The sequence below is a fragment of the Macaca mulatta genome, chromosome 8, assembly GCF_049350105.2.
Source record: "Macaca mulatta isolate MMU2019108-1 chromosome 8, T2T-MMU8v2.0, whole genome shotgun sequence".
Classification (NCBI taxonomy): Eukaryota; Metazoa; Chordata; class Mammalia; order Primates; family Cercopithecidae; genus Macaca; species Macaca mulatta.
In genome coordinates, this window is record NC_133413.1 from 144,976,092 (window position 1) to 144,996,809 (window position 20,718).

General features: G+C 43.9%; 1 protein-coding gene across 4 annotated transcripts in view; it reads right to left on the reverse strand.

Moving 5' to 3' along the window:
* The window catches only part of ZFAT (zinc finger and AT-hook domain containing), a 236,029-nt gene that overhangs the window by 117,271 nt on the left and 98,040 nt on the right, over nt 1-20,718 (reverse strand). For all 4 annotated transcript variants that reach the window (XM_077942881.1, XM_015146035.3, XM_077942882.1 and 1 more), the window contains 3 exons: nt 19,211-19,361; nt 12,258-13,714; nt 11,211-11,443 (listed from right to left, as the gene is read on the reverse strand). In XM_077942881.1, the coding sequence (XP_077799007.1) occupies nt 11,211-11,443; nt 12,258-13,714; nt 19,211-19,361 (1,841 nt within the window). The remainder of the gene's footprint in view (nt 1-11,210; nt 11,444-12,257; nt 13,715-19,210; nt 19,362-20,718) is intronic.

Genomic DNA, 20,718 nt, shown 5'->3' on the forward strand with positions numbered 1-20,718 from the left:
CATCACCATCAGCAACACTAGCATTCTCATTAGCACCATCATTATCATCAGCTTCATCAAAACCAGACAAAGTACATCCTTCCAAGCACACACATACAGGATCTACCTGGCGCTGCACAGCCTGGGGAGCTCAAGTGTAGGGAAATGGGGAAATGGCAACAGCTCCATTTAAAAAGGAAGGGATGGGGCTTAGAGGGGAGAGTTCTGTGGAGGTGGGTGGTACTCAACCTCAAGGCTGTGGGTCTACCACACAGACCAGTGCTACTCTACAACACAAGAGCGTATTATTTCTGCCCGCACTCAACACAGGGATTGCACGGGCAAGTGATTGTACTGAGACTCACAACCACTCACAAAAGATAGGCACAGTTCATGCTCATGTTACAGATTAAGAAAACGAGACCCAGGAGATAAGCCCAAAGTCTGAGAGGAGGAGCCAGTGTTAGAAGTAGAGTGTGCGGATGCCCACCCAGGATGCCTCCTGCCCGCGCAAGATCCGTGGCCCACTGAGGCTGCAGGTAAGTTGTTCATCCTGCAATGCTGCAGCTTCACAGCCGGGACCACCATGGTGTAACACTCTCAGTTAGGAAGATGCTTTTGTGAATTACCAAGCTACGGCTTTTGCTCACCTCCCTTTGCTCTCAGCGCTCACTTGAGGGTGATTTCATATCTCTCTTTTCCCCCAGCATGGGTGTTATTGGTTGAATTACATCCCCTAAAAAATCATATGTCAGAGTCCCAACCTCCAATACCTCAGAATGTGAACTTATTTGGAAACAATGAGGGTCTTTACAGAGGTAATCCAGTTAAAATGAGGTCACTAGGGTGGGCCCTCATCCAATATGACTGGGGTCCTTATAAAAAGGGGAAATTTGAACACAGAGCTGCACACAGGGAGAACACCATGTGCAGATGGCGGCAGAGACCACAGCAATGCATCTGCCAGCCAAGAAACGCCAAAGACAGACAGCAAATCACCTGAAGCTCACAGAGAGGCACAGACCACATCCTCCCCCACGGCCCTCAGGAGGAAGTGGCCCTGCCAACACCTCTCCAGGATGGTGTGACAGTAAATATCTGCTGTTTATACACCAGTCTGAGGCACTTTTGATTGCCAAGCTTACCAAACCCCACAGCTTACAGAGAGCCAAATCCTGGTAGGGAGGACTCTGTGCAGAGAGCTGAACAAAAAGTAAAAACAAAATATGCAGAACTACCACTGCAAGGAAATGTTTTGGGCTGTGTGTGTTTTGGGGGAGGTTAATCCACTCCATGCTCTCTTGGATTTACAGAAGGACTGATTCCCTCTACTTGTGGAGCCCCTACTGTGAGCTCCACAAGGCACCAAGTGTGTTCCATGCCTTGTGTGACGAATGCACTCCTCGCCGTGCTCCCCGCTGGGCAGTCTACTCCTACTCTAAATAATGAAAAGCACAAGAGCTACCACTTCGTAAGAACTCACTGGATGCAAAGTGCTTTACATACCATATCCTACGAGGCCTTTAGAAACTTGCCCAAGGTTCACACTACACGAAGGGCAGAGCTGGACTCCAGAGCTCTTGCTCTTGTGAGACCCTGACTAGCAGAACAGGTTCAGGGCTCTGAGCCCCTGGGTTCAAATCTTGGTTTTGCCCCCTTATTAGCTGTGGAACTTTGCACAAGTGATTTAACCTCTCAGTGCCTCCGTTTCATTGTCTGTAAAATGGCAATAAAAAACAATGCCTCCTTCACAGGGTCACAAGAAGGATAAAGGAGATGAAAAACACATGGAGTGTTTAGAATGGAGCCTGTCCTATAGTGAGTGCCCCATAAATCTGAAAGACTTTGCTGCTGTGCTTTCCATGTTGCTATCATGCAACTCAGCCTGAGACAGCAGCCCTTCTCATGGGCTCATCCTCCCCGGGAGTCTCCGAGAGCGGGATCTGAATGAGCACCCTCCACCTGTTTTGGTGTTCACCGGCGCACACTTACACAAAGCGTACTTTACATTAAAAACCAAAACCAAACCAAACCAAAAGTCCCTCTGAACAACCAAACAGTTTGGATGCCTTTCCCACCAAACATCTGAATACCAAGCAACGCCAGCCAAGCGCACATGTCCAAAGGGTCCAGGCATGTCTTACGAAACTGTCCTGAGTTTTCCGGCCAGGCAATGCCACAGACCCCCAGCCAGGCTACACCACGGGCTCAGGGCTCCTCAGAGGACTCCTGTAACCGTTCTCCTCTGCCCTTGGCCTCGGGCAAGATGCCCCGGGTTAGGCGGGCATCCTGGAGACCTCCACCACCCCTGGCTGCCTCTCGGTGCCCATATCATCAGAGTTGGCGTTCAGAAGGGCTTTGAAGGAGTTTACAGTGATCTCCCCTGAGCCTCTGCTATTTGATTTTTTTTCTTTTAATCTCTGATAGTCAGAAAGCAATTTATCTCAGAGTTTATCAGGGCCCCTTATTTTTTGATGCCTTTGAAGACTGTCAGAAGGACACAGATGGTGGTAAAGGGTACTGGGTGGGGGTTGTTGGGGGAACTCTTAGGACTCATTTACTTCTTTTTCAAAACCTCAGTTCCATACCAGAGATGAAAACTCAGACTGACACAGCAAACTTAAAAAGAGTGGTGGTTAAAAGAGCTCCCAGCAGAGATGGAGAGTCTGAGAGACCCATGCCTTAATGACGGTAGGAGAGCGCAGCTTTTGGAGTCTGTTTGCTCTGACAGAAATGGCCTTGAAAGAAAGGAGACGCCGCAGGAAGCTGCAGTATGGCCTGGGGTGCAAGGTCAGCTCCAACCCTGAGGCTCACAGCCCGGCTCTCTGCTCCAGGCAAACTTCATCTGGTCTATGCCTTAGCGGCAGGTGCTTTAAAAAATAAAGGTGGGGGTTTCTACTCAACCATTTCTCAGGAATGAAGACCACAGTTATGGCATGTGCTGTCCTCCATGGACTCATTCATTCATTCCTCAGCTGCTATAGCGCCCCTGTTATGTGTCAGGCGCTGCACTGAGGAAGAGGTGTGAGATTCTCAGGGGCTCGAATGCTCATCAGGAAAGAGATGTGCCAACACGTGGAACCCAACAATCCGTGAGGATGTCTGCAGAAAGTGCAGCAAAGTACAAGAAAAGTGATGTCGAAATTGCAACTGATTTCAACAAGTTAGAAGAGAGCCAGAAATGTGCTCAATTTAGGATTTCAACTCAAGGATTTTCCTTTCCACTGGAAATAGTTCTGTTTTGCCATGTGATGCCCTTTCAATTTAGAATCTCAGTTTCTGCTGAAATGAAGCTATTCCATGCACAACATGCTCTGGTAGCCTGAGGTCTCCTGGACAGTGGATAAAACACCTAAATGGAGCAACACAGAAGCAAACGTGTTTCGTGATCAAGTAAGAAAAGATCATTTTCTTAAAGCTTGTGGGAAGGGAAAACATTATGTACAATCATTTTAATTAAACAACATTTCCTCTACTTTAAAAGTACACATACTGACTGTGTGTACCCATTTATTTCCAGAAAGAGATTGAAAGTAGCTTCCTCTCGCTTCTCAGTGCTTTGTTGGCAACATATTATTTTAGCTTATCTCCAGAAAGTACATGTAAGATTTCTTTTAAATATGTGTACCTTTATAGCCAAAGAAAGACTATGCGTTTCTCAGTGACAAAGGTTAAGTATTCTAAACATTTGCTGGGAGACCATCAGACTCAATAGATGCACCACCACCAAGCACTATTACTATTCCTCTTCTTCCTCCTCCTCCTCCTCCTCCTCCTAAAAAGGAGGATTAGAAGGATGAATTACTCTGGACAGGCCCCTCCCTACACGCCTGGACTAGGCTGTGTCCCTTACAAACATGATCTCGCTAAATTCCCATGGAAGTGGGTCCTGTTGGCTTCATTTCCAGGGGATTTGTTAGGTTATGGAGCCACACCACTGCTAAGTCCCAGAGTCAGAATGTACCATCAAATGCACCAGCTCCCAAGCTCGGGCTGTAACTGCTACAAGACCTTTAGCATCAGGTTATCTTTGAGGTTTTCTGAGAAGCAAGCGGTCAGAAATAAAGGGAATAAACAGGCATATCATAAACATCCACCAGATGCTCCACTTCCTGCTGCCTCACACTTTTGTGTAGCGAAAAGAAAGAGAGATCAGACTGTTACTGTGGCTATGTAGAAAGGGAAGACATAAGAAACTCCATTTTGACCTGTACCCTGAACAATTGCTTTGCCCTGAGATGCTGTTAATCTATAACTTTGCCCCAACCTTGAGCTCCCAGGAACATGTGTTGTATGGAATCAAGGTTTAAGGGATCTAGGGCTGTGCAAGATGTGCCTTGTTAACAAAATGTTTACAGGCAGTATGCTTGGTGAAAGTCATCGCTGTTCTCCAGTCTCGATAAACCAGGGGCACAATGCACTGCGGAGAGCCGCAGGGACCTCTGTCCTGGAAAGCCGGGTATTGTCCACGGTTTCTCCCCATGTGATAGTCTGAAATATGGCCTCATGGGATGAGAAAGACCCAACTGTCCCCTAGCCCAACGCCTGTGAAGGGTCTGTGCTGAGGAGGATTAATAAAAGAGGAAGGCTTCTTGCAGTTGAGATCGAGGAAGGCCACTTTCTCCTGCCTGCCCCTGGGAACTGAATGTCTCGGTATAAAACCCAATTGTACATCTGTTCAATTCTGAGATAGGAGAAAAGCCGCCCTGTAGAGGGAGGCAAGACATGTTGGCAGCAATGCTGCTCTGTTACTCTTTACTCCACTGAGATGTTTGGGTGGAGAAAAGCATAAATCTGGCCTACGTGCGCATCCAGGCATAGTACCTTCCCTTGGACTTATTTGTGACACAGACTCCTTTGCTCACATATTTTCTTGCTGACCTTCTCCCCACTATCACCCTGCTCTCCTGCCGCATTCCTCTTGCTGAGATAGTGAAAATAGTAATTAATAAATACTGAGGCAACTCAGACACCGGTGCCAGTGCAGGTCCTCTGCATGCTGAGCGCCAGTCCCCTGGGCCCACTTTTCTTTCTCTATACTTTGTCTCTGTGTCTTATTTCTTTCTCAGCTCTCATTCCACCTGACGAGAAATACCTACAGGTGTGGAGGGGCTGGCCCCCTTCACTTTTTGTGTCAGGAGTAACTTTAAATAACAGATTATCAGATTATGGTGGAGGTAAGAGCTCAGGAATCTCATTCATAACAATTATCACCATGTGACTCTGACTTAAGAGGTCATGAATTATGTGATTTAGGCCACTAAATATCTATTTAAGGAGACCCACAGGGGTCACCCATCTGACAGCACCACCCAGCACATTCATGCACACACTAACAGATAAACATTTAAACACTGAAACAAATGCCTCCGAAAATAATACTTACACTTGGTAGAGGTGAATAATGCTGACAAGTTCTATTTTATTTTATTCTGTTTCATTTATAAGATATCCTAGCTATGAGTCACTAAACTGATTTCATAACCTTCTAATGGATTTTTTTGTTGTTGTTTTGTTTTGTTTTTAAGAGAGAGAGAGAGAGAATGCTGACTTGGGTGTTCTGTACAGTACATATTTTCTAATGCAGTCCTCATAATCCAAAGAGGCAGAGAAAAGTACTTTTTATCTACATTTTTACAGCTTAGAAAACTGAGGGTCGCGGAGGCTAAGGATTTGCCCCAAATCACAGAGACAGATATGGGGTCTGAACTCGGGCATATCAGAACCTAAAGCCTCCTCTCATCCTACTAAAACCGCGTTTGCTCAAGTGCCCCCTTTATAAAGTTTGCACAGTTCTGTAAACAGTGGATTTGCTCCAGAAATGTCACTGACTCACTCTCTTGACTAGGTCCCTGTATTTCTTTAATGCCAAGACATCTTTGACTATAAGCTGACATCATCTAGTTAACTAACTGGAAGAAGGAGGTAGTGGGAAGAAACTTCGTTAAATGTACACATTCTTTCCAATCATCAGGTTTATCCTTGGCTAATAAATGGTTGTAAGAGTCACAGAAGCAGGTACTTAGCCAGATCATCCTACAGTCCTGGTGCAACTGGAAAGAACTTGGATATGGGCCCATTTGAGGGGCAGGTCGGGGAGATGGCTACTTTTAATCTCCCTCGTTTTTACTCTTCACGGGAATCTGTGCTGAAAGCAGTAAATGCTGAAACAAATGCAGAAGGCCAGGCAGCCAGAATTACAATACCTGCTTCCATCTCTAGGGTCACAGGTAAGGAAACCAAGCCCCACACTGGTGCAAGGTCTCGTCCCAGGTCCCGTGCATTTCCTGATCAGAACAGCACCATTCTCCTGACCCAGCTAGACCTTGCCATGATCACAGTCCTAAGATCAACCACATGGACATCCATAAGGCACTCTGACATCACAAAGCACAGTCACGCTATCCCACTGGAGCACTGCCACCATCCAGAGAAAGCAGGGAAGTATTTTTCACTCCACTTTCAGGTAAAGGGAAATAAAGACCAAGCAGTCTGCACAGTCCACAGACACAGAGCCAGAGTCCCGTCCTATAATTCCAAATTCCCAGTTTTATCCATTTCATGGCAGCAATGACGGTACAAGTGTCAGAACAGTGACAATGACACAGCTAAATACTGGTGGGTGGTGACGAAAACATGGATAATTCTTCTTAGACACTTCATAATTTTTGAAAACCCTTTTAAGGAAAGGTAAATACTTAACCTACTAGAATTAACCTCCATGCTTTCTTAGGTGATTTCACAAAGAATTGGACTGAATCCTGTGGATTTAAAACACCCTGTAGTTGGGAGGTACTGTCTTGGTGAAATTACCACTAAAAAATGCCATCAACTGATGAAATGCAGTGTATCCATGCAATGGAATATTATTCAGCTATAAAAAGGAAACCATGGATGAATTAAGTGACAGAAATGAGTCACAAAAGACTGTATTGAATATACATATTTTACGATTTCTTTCTTAAAAAAAGAAAGAAATTTCATATGAAAGAAAGAAGAGACAAATCCACAGATATACAAAGCAGATTAGTGGCTGCCTAGGGCTCAGGGAGGGGAACAAGGGATGGCAGCTGATGGGTACCAGGTTCCTTTATGAGATGATGAAAAAGCTCTGAAATTAGCTGTGGTGATAGTTGCACAACTCCATGAATATACTAAAAAAAAAAAATTTTTGATTTCACACTTTAATGAGCAAATCGTACTCTATGTAAAACATATCTTGATAAAGTAAAGCTGTTACCAAAAAAAACCCACCTTAACTGTCCTTGAAAATACAGAATTCTATTTAAAACACTTGGCGATAGCAACTTTATTATCAGATCAAAAGAGTCTTCATTCAGGGAAAGTAGAATTTTTTTTTCTTTTTTTCTTTTTTTTACTGCATCAGCATTTTCTTGGTACCATTGGCTTCATTACAAAAATAATTTGCAGGCTCAAAAGACAAATGTTGTCTAAACTAAAAATCCTGGAATCTGTTTTCATAAATCATGCTATCTTACTATGTTGGCAATATGGTCCACCTGCTTCATGGAAAATGTTCACTAATTCAACATCCTGGAGTAAATACAAAAAGCTTCCCCCTGGTTTGTGCTGTTGACTCTGCTGGGAATTTCCTCCTCACTCTCTTTCCTGGCCCAAATCTACTCATAACCTCAGAACCCCTTCCTTGAGACAGCCCTCAGAACCCTTCCTCCCAGGTCCTTTCCAGGCAAATTTTTTTTGGGGGGGAGTACACTCTTGTATTGATGTCACTGTCCCTCTCACGTTGCCATTTTGCCATTACTGTTTACTTGTTTAGCTCCCCCTTCACAAAACCAAGAGCACCCTGCAGGCAGGGATCAGGTCTTACTTGAAAATCTCAATGCCTGACACATAGAGGAGGGGGCCTCCAGCCAGCACTGGCTGGCTTTGGAAGCAGTGGCAACACATTCACCTTTAAAAGCGTCTCAGCTGGAAGAACTGCAAATATCAGTGAGGGAAAAGATTGAAGTTAAATGTACAACTTCTAAGAAAACATGAGAGCTAATGAGAAGCACACCAGCATATCTTTTTTATAAAGTCAACTAAGTCATAACCCCTTATTCAGCACGCTGCTCTTCTCTTGCAGTTAGCTGCATAGAAATTTTATTATAGTAATATAAAGCACAACTGCCACTTAACAGCACAGAAAGAACCAACACAGTCCCTGCCCTCATGGTACATCTGTCTCAACCACATTCCTTCAGATGATGGACAAGTGTCCAAGAGACCTACCAAGAACCATGTGGTTGATGTTAATGACCAACTACAACAAAATGAGCAGCCCCGGGCAGTGGTGAGAATGTGGGCTTAAATGCTTTTTTTTTTTTTTAAAGTAAAAACATTTATTTATCTTCCCTTCCCTTTTTTTTTTTTTTTTTTTAATTATACTTTAAGTTCTAGGGTACATGTGCACAATGTGCAGGTTTGTTACATATGTATACTTGTGCCATGTTGGTGTGCTGCACCCATTAACTCGCCATTTACATTAGGTATATCTCCTAATGCTATTCCTCCCCCCGTCCCCTCCCCACAATAGGACCCGGTGTGTGATGTTCCCCTTCCAGAGTCCAAGTGATCTCATTGTTCAGTTCCCACCTATGAGTGAGAACATGTGGTGTTTGGTTTTCTGTTCTTGCAATAGTTTGCTAAGAATGATGGTTTCCAGCTGCATCCATGTCCCTACAAAGGACACAAACTCATCCTTTTTTATGGCTGCATAGTATTCCATGGTGTATATGTGCCACATTTTCTTAACCCAGTCTGTCACTGATGGAAACCTGGGTTGATTCCAAGTATTTGCTATTGTGAATAGTGCCACAATAAACATACGTGTGCATGTGTCTTTAGAGCAGCATGATTTATAATCCTTTGGGTATATACCCAGTAATAGTATGGCGATTCCTCAAGGATCTAGAATTAACTTCTAGTCTCTGTCCCTTACCAATGGCACAGCCATGAACAAATTACCAAACGACTCTGTAATGCCAGGTCCCTAATCTGCCCAGTGGAGGAAATACTCCAACTCCTAGAAGTAATATGAGAATTAAGACCACACAAGGAGCTGACCCACAGGATAAAGACAGCAGCTGTTCCTTCCCTTTCCCCCAACATGTATTTCCCCAGATGCCATCCTACATGTTCACACTGAAGAGATAAGCCTCTCAGTAGGAAGATTCATAACCACATAAAGTTGAAAAGAGAAACCTCTTTAAATGCTGGTTTACTAAGAAGAATGAAGGCAGATGAGACTGGGGCCAAAGATCTCTGCACACCTTCCTGACACTCCCCCACTGATCATGAGGTCCAGGGATGTGGCCAGGAGGCCGGGCATCAGCAGCTGGGGGAAGAAAATCTCTGGGCTGAACTGTGGGTCCCTCACAACAGGCAGGCAAGATTTGGGTGTGGAAGAATACATACAGTCCCAGGTGGTAAAGCTCACTTACAACTTCCTTTTACTTGTCATTCTTTCAGCCTATGTTTCAAAATCTCTAAATCCAGAGCAGCAAGTTCCAAAAGCAGAAGTAGAATCAATGATGGTAACAGTCCAGGACACACAGTGCTTGCTCCATGCCAGGCACTGTTCTGAGACATTTGCATCTATTCTCTCACTTAATCCTCACCCAAGGATGGGTAAACTGAGGCAAATAGGTCACATAACTTATCCCAAGGTTAAAAACGTGTAAACGGGGGAGCCAGGGTGAAAACTCAGCAGTCTGCTTCCTAGTCTTTATTGCCATATTCAAAGGCTTCTCCCAAGAACTTGTTCTCGTACTGGCTTCACTCCCTCCTGACTTCATATGAGCTTCCAGCAAAATCACTTTAATGAATTCTGCCACCTCACTTTTCCCGGCCATAATATGTATGGCCATAATAGTGTACTGGAAGCAGTATCTACATGACAGCAGTTCCATGAGGAATTACAAACAACATGCCTTCACATGCTACTCAAAGAGAGAGAGAGAGAAAGAAAAGGAAGGAGAGAGGATGTGTACTGAGAAGTGCCGAGTGACATGCAATAGCGGGTACACAGTCAACTACATGACAAGCACTGTGCCAAGTTCTTTAGAGTACTGTACATATGTGTGTGTGTGTGTGTGTGTGCGCGCGCATATAAGTGTATGTGTGTAGGTGTGTATAAGCACATGTATAAATACATGTATATACACATCTGTGTATGTGTGTGTATATGCATACATGTGTGGATGTATATAAAATAGATATTTTAAAAATATGTATCTTATACAGAAGGCTATTTCATACAGGACTCAGGAAAGACAAGTGACTTGCCCAAGGCCACAGGGCCTGTGAGAGTGCTGGAGACAGTGTTTGAATCCAGGTGTCCAACCCCAAAGCCCATGCTCTGACCTACTCACCACACCCAAACACCCCGACTTGACCCTTAGTGACAAACTGCTATGATTTTTATGCCAGGAAACCATGGTAGCACATCAAATTTCTGAAGCTTCACTTTTTGCTGTCTGTAGCATAAAAAGGCATTCAATTAAAACAGAACCACACCTGGGGCCAGATGTGCTTCCTTTATAACTTTACGAAGTCTCAAATCACTCTCACGTGTCAGCCTCTTGAGTTAGATTAGAATTTGCAAAAATAAACATTCATTCATTGTGTTACGAGATCCTCCACCAAAGACCTAAAGAAATTTACCTTTTTGAATATTAACAGCTTCTTGAATTAACATATCACTTTTTAAAAATAAACGTGCTTCAAAGACATTCTCTCCCAGAGATTAAAATGACACAAAACTGTGACAGTAGTGGTCATCAACATCTACTATGAACCAAATATTGTTCTCATCACTGTACAGCACTATCTAATTCAACCTCTCAACCACACTCAGTAGTAGCTGTTACTGCTATCTCTGCTATTAATTATTCTTTAAAATGTCATTTAAGAAATTCTGACTTTACTTCTACTCTATAGATATTTCTTCTGTAGACTTTATCTGATGCTAAAAAAATCTGCACAGGAAACAATTTGTTCCATCTAATCTCTTTTTTCAACATATTAGAGACTCTTGCTGTTAGAAAGAACCTGGGAAGCCTCTGTCACGCGCACAGCTGTGTAAGGAGAAGGACCTCTCTATGTTTTCAGGGCTGACCTACAGCGGGGACACCTACATATATGCATAAACTTGAGAAAGCAATGAGCACCCAGGGGAGACGGGGCTGCCGCTTGGGCTTGCTACTTACCAGCGCTGTGTGAACTTTAAGATGTGCCTGTAGCTTATATTTATCTGGAGTCGAGTAGTCACAGCCGTCAGTGGGACACTTCAGCAAGATGTTACTGTGTTTCTGAATTACGTGGCGTTTAAGGCAGTTTTTGGTGATGGAAGAATAATGACACTGGGAGCAATAATACAGATGTTCCCGGGTGTGGGTGCGGACATGCATATCAAAATGCACTTGGTACCAAAAAAGTTTGCCTAAAAAAATATTTTCACATGAGAACAAGGAAGTTTTTTTTTGACTGATTTTGAATCTTTTAAATGATTATTATTTTTTATCTACCATATTTATCTCCCTCTTGCACTTGTCCGGGTCGCCCTTCATACTTTTCACCACATTTCTGCCTGAAAATTACTTTTCAAAGGTGGGAGGTTGCAAATATTAAGGGTGCTACTATTTTTTGCATGACGTCAGGGCCAGCAGAGGAGGAAGTCATGTGAGAACCAGTTATGGCGCCAAATACCATGATGCACATGCATAAATCTGCTAATCTCTAAGTTCTACTGGCCCTCCTGGGACAGCAGGTCTGGAGCTGGATTTTCGATATCCTGCACCACCAGCTCCCCAGGAGTTCCAGGAGCCATGCTTTCATTGTGAGTTGCAGGGTGCTATTTGGGACCTCCCTACAGAGAGCTGCAGCCACTTTTGTAACTTTTGTAACCTCTCTTGGCTGATCTAGTAGTTGGGCCACAATTTAAAGCTCAACTTTAAACTTGTCACGTGCCAGAAGAAAGATTCTTCTTAGTTAGAGTTCTGGTAGAGGTCATGGGTAACCCTCAGCACACACACCTGACCAGGTCAGCACGGTCAACTGTGCGACCATCCCGGCCGCCTCCATAAGACTCCAAGCGCTAACTGCCACACAGCGGTCACCGTTCCTATCTACAATGGAGGAGGGTGGCTCACTTAGAAGGTGTTCTTTGCAAACAGATGTGAGCTCAAATCAAATGCGAGGTGACCACAGCGTGATGGGAGTGGACAGGGCCGCGCACCGGCGCTGCCTTTCCTTACCACAGTATTCACACTCCAGGTCTCCATAAACCTTCCGGATCCGCTCGCACAAGCTGGTGTTCATTTGCTTCTTCTGTAAACTGTTCAGGACCTTCATGAAGGCGGTGATGCCTGACCGGTGCTCAGGGGCAGCTTTGCAAGAGTCAGGCTGATGTGCAATGGTGTCCCTACCACCAGCTACTGGAGGGAGGAGGTCTGAGGCCTCGGCTGGGTTTGACCTGAGACAACTGCTGAGGTCTGAGTCACCAGCTGAAAGCACAGCCATGTTCTGCCCTTCCCCTAGGGAGCTCTGGGCGCCCTGGCTCTCCTGGTCTGACCCAGCGCTCTGGGCCTTGGACAACAGTAGTGTGATCACTTCACCTTGTGTCTGGACTGAGCTTGTGTGCTGCGTGTCTGGGGGCTTCTCAGGAGCAGCATGAGCCTCCGTGGAGGAGCTATCATTTTTCAACAAAAAATCATCTGAAACCACCTCTTGAGAATGCAGGTCTGAGGAGGAGACCACGGTGGTTTCCAGCTCACAGGGTGGCAGGGCTGTGCTTTCGGCCTGCGGGCAGGCCAGGTGAACGGCTGGGGCAGGCACTTCCCCAGGGGCCTCCGGCTCCTTCCGGTCCTCCTCCGGCTGAGTGTCCCCAGGACAGGCCTCTTCCTTGAGTGCATTCATGCCCTGGAGGGCAAACTCCTCTTCCACCAGCTGCAGCTGGTCCCCCAGAGCTTCTTGCTGGATGTCCCCACCAGGCTCCAGGAGGCAGAAGCTCTGGTTGATGGAACTGGTGAAGACCAAGGCCTCTTGGGCAGCCCCGTGCACCTCTTTGATGTGGGAGCGCAGCCTGATGGAGCTGACGAACTTCTTGCGGCAGACGGCACAGACGTACACAAAGGGGTGCTTCCTGACATGCAGTTCCAGCGCCTGGTACTTGGTGGCCCCATGGCCACAGAGCTCACAGGCAAAAGGCCACTTGTCTCCGTGGACCAGCATGTGGCGGTCGCGGTCCAGCTCATTCTTAAACTTGCGCTCACAGATGTGGCAGTCATAGAGCAGCTGCCGCTTGCCCTCTCTTGTCATCAGGCAGAGCTCGTCCAAGGCCTCCTTGACCTTCTTGTCCTGCGGGTCATGTGCATCTCGGATGTGCTTGATGAGGTTCTTGACGTCAGAGTACTTCTTCTTGCAGAAGCGGCAGTGTTGCTTGATCTTCTTGTGCACCCGCTCAATGTGCACCTTGAGGTGGCCCTTGCTCAGGCAGGTGAACGAGCAATAGTCGCAGGCGAACTTCTCGCCGGTGTGCTTGCGCAGGTGCACGTTGAGGTTGGCCTTGATGGCACTGGCGTAGCTGCACTGGGGGCACTTGTATGGCTTTTCATTGGTGTGGATCCTCAGGTGGGCCTGCAGCGAGTGCTTGAACTTGAAGACTTTGTTGCAGTATTCACAAGTGAAGATTTTGAGCTGAGTGGGACCTAGCCTAGAAACAGATGACAGCATGGTTACATCTGCAGACCTTGAATGTTCCTCATGAACTCTACATCCTTGTTATGAACCAAACACTAAAGGCTGAAAAGTGAACGAAACTGGACAGACACTGGATGGGTGCATTCATTCAATCAACAAACAGGATCAGAGGGCTCATGTGGGCCGTGGTCCTTCAGGAGCTCACAGTCTTGTGGGAGGGAGGACAGGTTGGCAAATGTTTGCACGACAGCGTGGTATGTATTGATAGGAATACACACACGGCAAAAAAGGAAAAAGACCTCTAACCTGGATTAGGGTAGCTGAGAAAACTTGAGGAAGAGATGTCTGTCTGGACTGAGAAAACTTGAGGAAGAGATGTCTGTCTGGACTGGGGCTTCAAGAAAAGGAAAGAGGGAAGCAAAAGAAGGAAGATGGAAGCGGAAGGACAGGTGTGCCGTCTACTGCATGCACAATAATAATCAGCTGTGTTCCAAGCTGACCTAGGTGGTTCTGCGATATTTTAACAGGACTAGTCTTAATGGAATGAATTCAGTCTGCTGCATAAGGCTGGATGCAACCATCTTTTCAATAGCTTGGTAAAGCCAGACTTGCCTATTCATTCAACCAACTGTTGGGGGTGACTCTTTTCCTTTCTGCAAGTTTCCATGTGAGGGCCACCCATTAGTGAAAGACCCCTGGCCTTTCTCCACATCCTTACTTCTTCTCAAGAAAAGAGGACCAATGTGTTTGACTGGTGACTTCAGAGCAGGACCTAAGTCACGAGCTGAGCTCTGCCTATTTCTGGGGAGGATGTGCCTGACTGGGGTAAGCATGGGATACAGCGGGCACTTAGCCAGCTGGGCCTCTGCGAGCCTGGCCACAGCGATCCAGGACTGCGAGTGGGAGAGAAAGTCTGTCGCATTCTGCAGGCAGTAACAGGAGGCTCCTGCTGACTTGTACCACACTGTTCTCCTCCACATCTCTGTCAGTCATAGAGCTGGCGTGTGGCTCTCCATCTTCCTCCTCCTCTATCATGGTTGGTTTAGAACTCAGATGGGGAAAATAGGGTTGCTGTTTATTAACTTTGTATTCCATTTATTCATAAATGGCCACCATTTGTTAACACCTGCCAATGTGTTTCAGATACTGTGTCAGATTTCATGCATGTGGTGAAGAATAAAAGCATGGTCCACCTGCCTCATGAATTCTCTCTCTTTCAGTACAGCAATGTGTGTGCTGAATGAGATGGTAATAATAACAGCTAATAATTACTGAGTATGTGTAGTATGATAAGCTCTATGCTAAGTATTTAATCCCATCTGTATCGTTATACTCGTTTTACAGATGAGAAAACTGAGGCTTTGCCCCATGTTGTACAATTGGTAAGTGGTGAAGCCAGGACTTGAATCTAGGAAGACGCCGACTCTAGAGCCTACACGTGCATGCTCATCCTCTCTACTGCCTGAAATCACTGACACGCAGCGACCCTGCCCCACAGTGACTGTGCTGCAAAGAAGGCTCCCTGTGTGGGGTTTCCATTGCTGCTGGAATGGCCAAGCCTTGTTTCTGAAACCAGCAAATGGCAATCACCAAAGTACGACAATAGGAACCAGGGACAGGCACTGACAGATGAGTCTAAGGAGGCAAGTGAGGCTTCTTCTCCAGCCGTAACTGCTTTCTCTGGACAATGTGTCCAGGTTATCCAAAAAGGACCTCAAACGTACTAATAATCATGTAGTGCTATTAACAAGATATCATTCAACTGAACCCACTCTCACTGTAAAGTCTATAGTTATAAAACTATCCAAACAACTGTGTCTGATCAACACAGGTGGCCTTGTCTTTAAATTTAAAATATTTAAATGGATTGCAGTCCATAAATACCAGAGGATACAATTCACATGATGTAATTATAATATTTAAATTTGGAAGTTACTAGTATGCCTGCATGCTAAGCCCAAGGCTAATTTAAGGAAAGTAATTTGGATCTTTCTCAAATGACAAAGATATCCAGAAGGTGATACATATTATTGGCACAAAGCATGCCAAAGAAAGAAACCCTGGATTCATAACATTAATTAAATAAATAAATCAAGACTTTGCATATTTTCTCTTCTACTGCAAGATCTAAATGGTCAGGAGAATCTTCTGCTCTGATTTTTTGTATTATTAGGCAAATACCTGGTAAGGCCCTTAATGCCTGGGTTCCCCTCGAGGATAGTGAATCTGATGAGGATGCTACACAGCCTCCATCTGACTCTTAAGTCCAAGTCATTGACTGTGACAGTGAACCGATGCCAGAGCTTCGATGTCCACGCGAGTTCTATGAAGTCACTTTACTCCAAATGCTGCCTCCTCAGAGAGGTACTCTCACCACTGCTTTTACAAAGAAATCCAGCAGAACTTTAAAAGGTCATACTCCTTAATTCAGTTATTCCACTTCTGGGAATTTATCCAAAAGAAAGAATACAAATTTCAGATGATGGTGCTCATGGCTCATTTTCCGCAATGGTTAAGAATGGGAAGCTGTTCGAAGGTACCAACATAGGGAACTAGTTTGTTTGCGTGTTTATCTTTCTTCACTTATTCATTCCCTTAAAAAAGTGTTCCAGGTACTCAGGATACAAAAGGGAATGAAAACAAGCACAGGCCTGCTCTCTGGAGCTCACCTTCCAGAAAGTGCCATAGGCCAGCCTACATAATAAATATAAAAGTAAGCAGACAAGGACCATCAGGCTCCCTGGGAGAAGGATAAGGGCCGGACACTCTGAGAGTCCAGTCAGGGTAGACTGACTTGGTCTAGGGACAGGGAAGGCCTCCCTGAGGACAAGACATTTGAGCAGAAAGCTGAAGGACAGGTAAGCATTAACTAAGAAAGAGGGAGGAAAGGCATCCAGGAAGAGGAAGCGGTGCCTGCAAGAAAGACTAAGGAAGTGAAAAGAGGCCCAGATGGCCAGAGCAGACGGCAGGAGCAAGAGTACTGGGGAACCACAGCAGGTGGACAAGGCTCAGAGGTGGCAGGGCTAGTCTTGGAAGCCCCTTATACCCCTAAGAGCAAGGCAAAGCCCAAAAGGGTAACCATCAGATGAGCATTTTTAAAAGATCTCGTTGGCTCCACTGTCAACAGTTGAGCTGATTACACTATATCCTTATGAAATTATGCCTTGTTGCTATAAAGCAAAATGTTTGTCATTAATTTGAGTAACAAACGCATATAAATGTAATGTGATTAAGTTTTTAAAAGTGACAGCCGGGCACAGTGGATCACGCCTGTGATCCCAGCGTTTTGGGAGACCAAGGCGGGTGGCAAACTTGAGGTCAAGAGTTCAAGACCAGCCTGGCCAACACAGTGAAACCCCATCTCTACTGAAAATCAGAAAAAAAAAAAAAAAAAAAAGCTGGCCATGGTGGTGCACACCTGTATTCCCAGCTACTCAGGAGGCTGAGGCAAGAGAATAGCTTGAACCTGGGAGGCAGAGGCTGCAGTGAGCCAAGATTGTGCCACTGCACTCCAGCCTGGGTAACAGAGTGAGACTCTGTCTCCAAAAAAAAAAAAAAAAAAAACTTTTAAAAAGTGAGATACAAAATCGCATATAAAATATAAACTCAATTTTATAAAATGTGCATGCTGAAAAAAAGGCTGGGAAGAAACACATTTAAAATAATAAGTGGTTATCTTTGGGTAATAAAATCATAAATGACTTTTTTCCCTCAGTTTTCTGAACTTCCAAAATTTGTTATACAATAACTCTGTATCATTTATTATGAGAGAAGAATTATATAACCTAAAAGTTTTTAATCTGTATTTTACCAAGTAAAATCCTTATGCAAAAACATCTCTTTCATAGTTATCTTATAATTTGCACAATAAAATATTAATAGAATGCATGACAACAAAAATATAGCCTAGCTCTGTTGATTAAATATTCAGTGTATTTACCCGTAACATTTAGCTGAACCCCTCCCCCACAGACCTTGAAATATTGTGAAGATAATTAATTAAGGCTACAAATCAACCTGACTTGAAACACAGAATGATTTTAGAAACTTCATTCTATTACAAATTCACCAAAGGAATGAGTGTTTTTACAACTTCATCAATAAATTCAGTTGTTCACATTTACAAGAATAGAGGACTGAGGCCACAAATTAATGAAGCATCCCACATGATATAATAATATAATTTAATGAGAGCACTACATGTGCCAGGCACTTTGCATATTTTATCTTTTATTCTCACTACTAAACTAAAATTCTATTAGTCTTAAAATTGTGCAACAAATGTGAGATGCAAAGTAACGTGTGTCAAGTTACAATGGAGTATAAGCTTCATGAGGGCAGGGGCTGCATCTGTCTGATTCTAGTGCCCAGCACATAAGAGGTGCTCAATTTGCTGAGCTGAACTTATACAGAATAGTCTAGAGCCAACCTAGGTCTATTTCATTCTAAAGCTTACGTTCTACTCAAAAACACCCCATTTCTCTTCTTCCAGAAACAGAGGAAAACCACTGGCAACAAGCATTTTCTTTGTCTTTCCTTCTAGTTGGGAGAAATGTTTTCAGACCTCGGGGGATCAGAGTTTGTTAACTGACCTCAGAAGGTACAGGCTAAAGACAGACAATGTGGGGAGAGTGTAGAGAAACACACTGGTTTGCTATGGGTGGTCAACCGATCCAGTGTATCTGGAAGACAGTTTTTAATGTCAATTAAGCACTAAGCACTCATATCCTTTGCTGTAGCAGTTTCAACTCTAGCAATCGATTCCACAGGAAGTCTTGAAGTATGGAAAGATGTATGCACCAAAACGTTAATCATTGCATTGTCCGTAATAGTAAAAACTGGCCATATAAACTAAAATACATCCACATAACAGCAAACACAGCTTTTTAAACTGTGTACTAAAAATCAAAGACATTCAAGGTATAGTAAGCTTTTTTTTAAAGTTTTAAACAGTACTTTTGGTATTTAGTATTTGCAAAAAGCAACAAAATTAAACCAATATATGTTAGCATATTTCAAAAAACTTATAGAAGCACATGAACTAAACTACCACTAGAAAGAGTAACTCTAGGTTACTTTAATGCCACATTATATGGGATATGTGAGCCTTCTGCAACACACTTGTGTTACTTTTGAAAGTGGGAAGGAAATAAAGATTTTTCTAAATTGTAACATGTGAAGCTATAAATATCTAAAACTTTACTAAAGCTATGTTTCTATTTCTTTTTATTAAGGTAAAAAATAGGTGTGCTTTAAATAAAATGCTCTGGCTTAAACCAACTGGTGCTCAGTTCTAAAAGCATGCTACTCTGTAACACACTGGAGGCTCGGTCAGCACACTGAGGGCTGCAATGGAGGGGTAATTCTACCGCTGAATCAAAGAGTCAGTATCTTTTATAAACAAGTTTATAAGCAGATCCAAGTGAACAAGCATGCTGATCCTTCCTGCACTCTCTGGAGTTCACTCACTTCCAACCTCTGGCTAAAGTTACAGAACAAAACACTTTACCTGCTTGACTTCATTGGTTGCTCATAAGGTGTCTGCTGAATGGCGTATTCCTGGTAGCCTCTCCGAGGCACCAGGTCTGCTGAAGTGGTCTCAGAATTTGTAGCTCCTGTTTCAGGGGGCCCGGCCTCCACTGGCACAATCTTGGTAGCACCTGAGATTGATGCAAAAGGCACTGCTTATTGAGAGGCATCGAAAGTGGGCCATGACCCCATCGCAACAGAGGGGATGGTGCTGGGAAGTACATTTCTATACTGTCTGATGCCCACGCAAGATGGTTTTCACTCAGCTCACACATTTAAGTTCTTTGGCGGGGGGTGGGGTGGGGGGGGTGAGAGTGTGTGTGCATGTTTTTGAGAAAGTAAGGACAAGTTTTTCAATAATCTGTCTAAATGTCCTCTTGAGATATATTTTCACTTAATCTACTTATGTTAAAAAGTATACATATATATATATACACACACATATACATGTATGTTACTTGCAAGCTTTTATATAGGATCACCCATGTCAAACCACATTAAAGAAAAAGATCCAATTTACCCCTTGTTTCTGGAATTGCAAAGGAATTATTTACACTTTTCACCCTTGCTTAAAGAAATATCAAAATACTACCACTAATTTTTAGAAAAATTCTAAAAACTTTCTCTAGCAACAATTGAAAATCGGAAATTCTCTTCTGGGTTTCTTATTTTCCAGAATAACACTGTTCTGAAGTGAGCAGGGCTGACAAAGTGACTTTCCAGAAAGTTCTTCTAGTCACACAATTTTATATGGTCTGTTCTCTACTGATCACCTTGGTCTGCACTGATGTATAGAAGGAGAATTTATTCAGAGTTTTCATTTTAAATAATGAGTTACTCTTAGCATTGAAAATAGGCACTTAAAAGGCTATAGCCGTCCTTAAAATCCCAAACTTAATTTTTAAATTTTATTTGACAGCAGTCACCTCAAACACATAGGGAAAAAATTATTATACTTTGAAACACAATTATAAACTGTTTTTTTTTAATTAAGGGTACCATCCTAGAGGAGATCTCTTTAAAAAATATAGTGCAACATATCTACCAGTTATTTCATGTAAAAGAATACAGAGATGGAAATTTCTAGCATTATAAAACATTTGGTGAACCCCTTCTAAAAATACAAAAAAAGATCAGAGGCACCCCAGGATACCACCTTAGGACATTTCCCACTGTCTTGATCTTAAAAGAAAAGAAAAATGAGAATAGAACTCTAACCTTTGAGAGATGGAAATAGTGGGTGTCTATGTCAGTTTACGTCTTTTCTATGTGTAGAGAGGAAAAAAATACAAAACAGAAGGTGGGCAGGGTTAGCATGGTTCTGGAGCAGCAGCCTGCATGCGTCTGGCTGAACGGGCTGGCCTCACATGCAGGACAGCATGGCTGAGAGCAGGAGGGGAAGGCACACACCCAGCAGAAGAGCTGGGTGAGGGGAGGAAGAAAACAAACTGCTCCCGGAACCACTACTCCAGCAGGAGCAGCACGGCG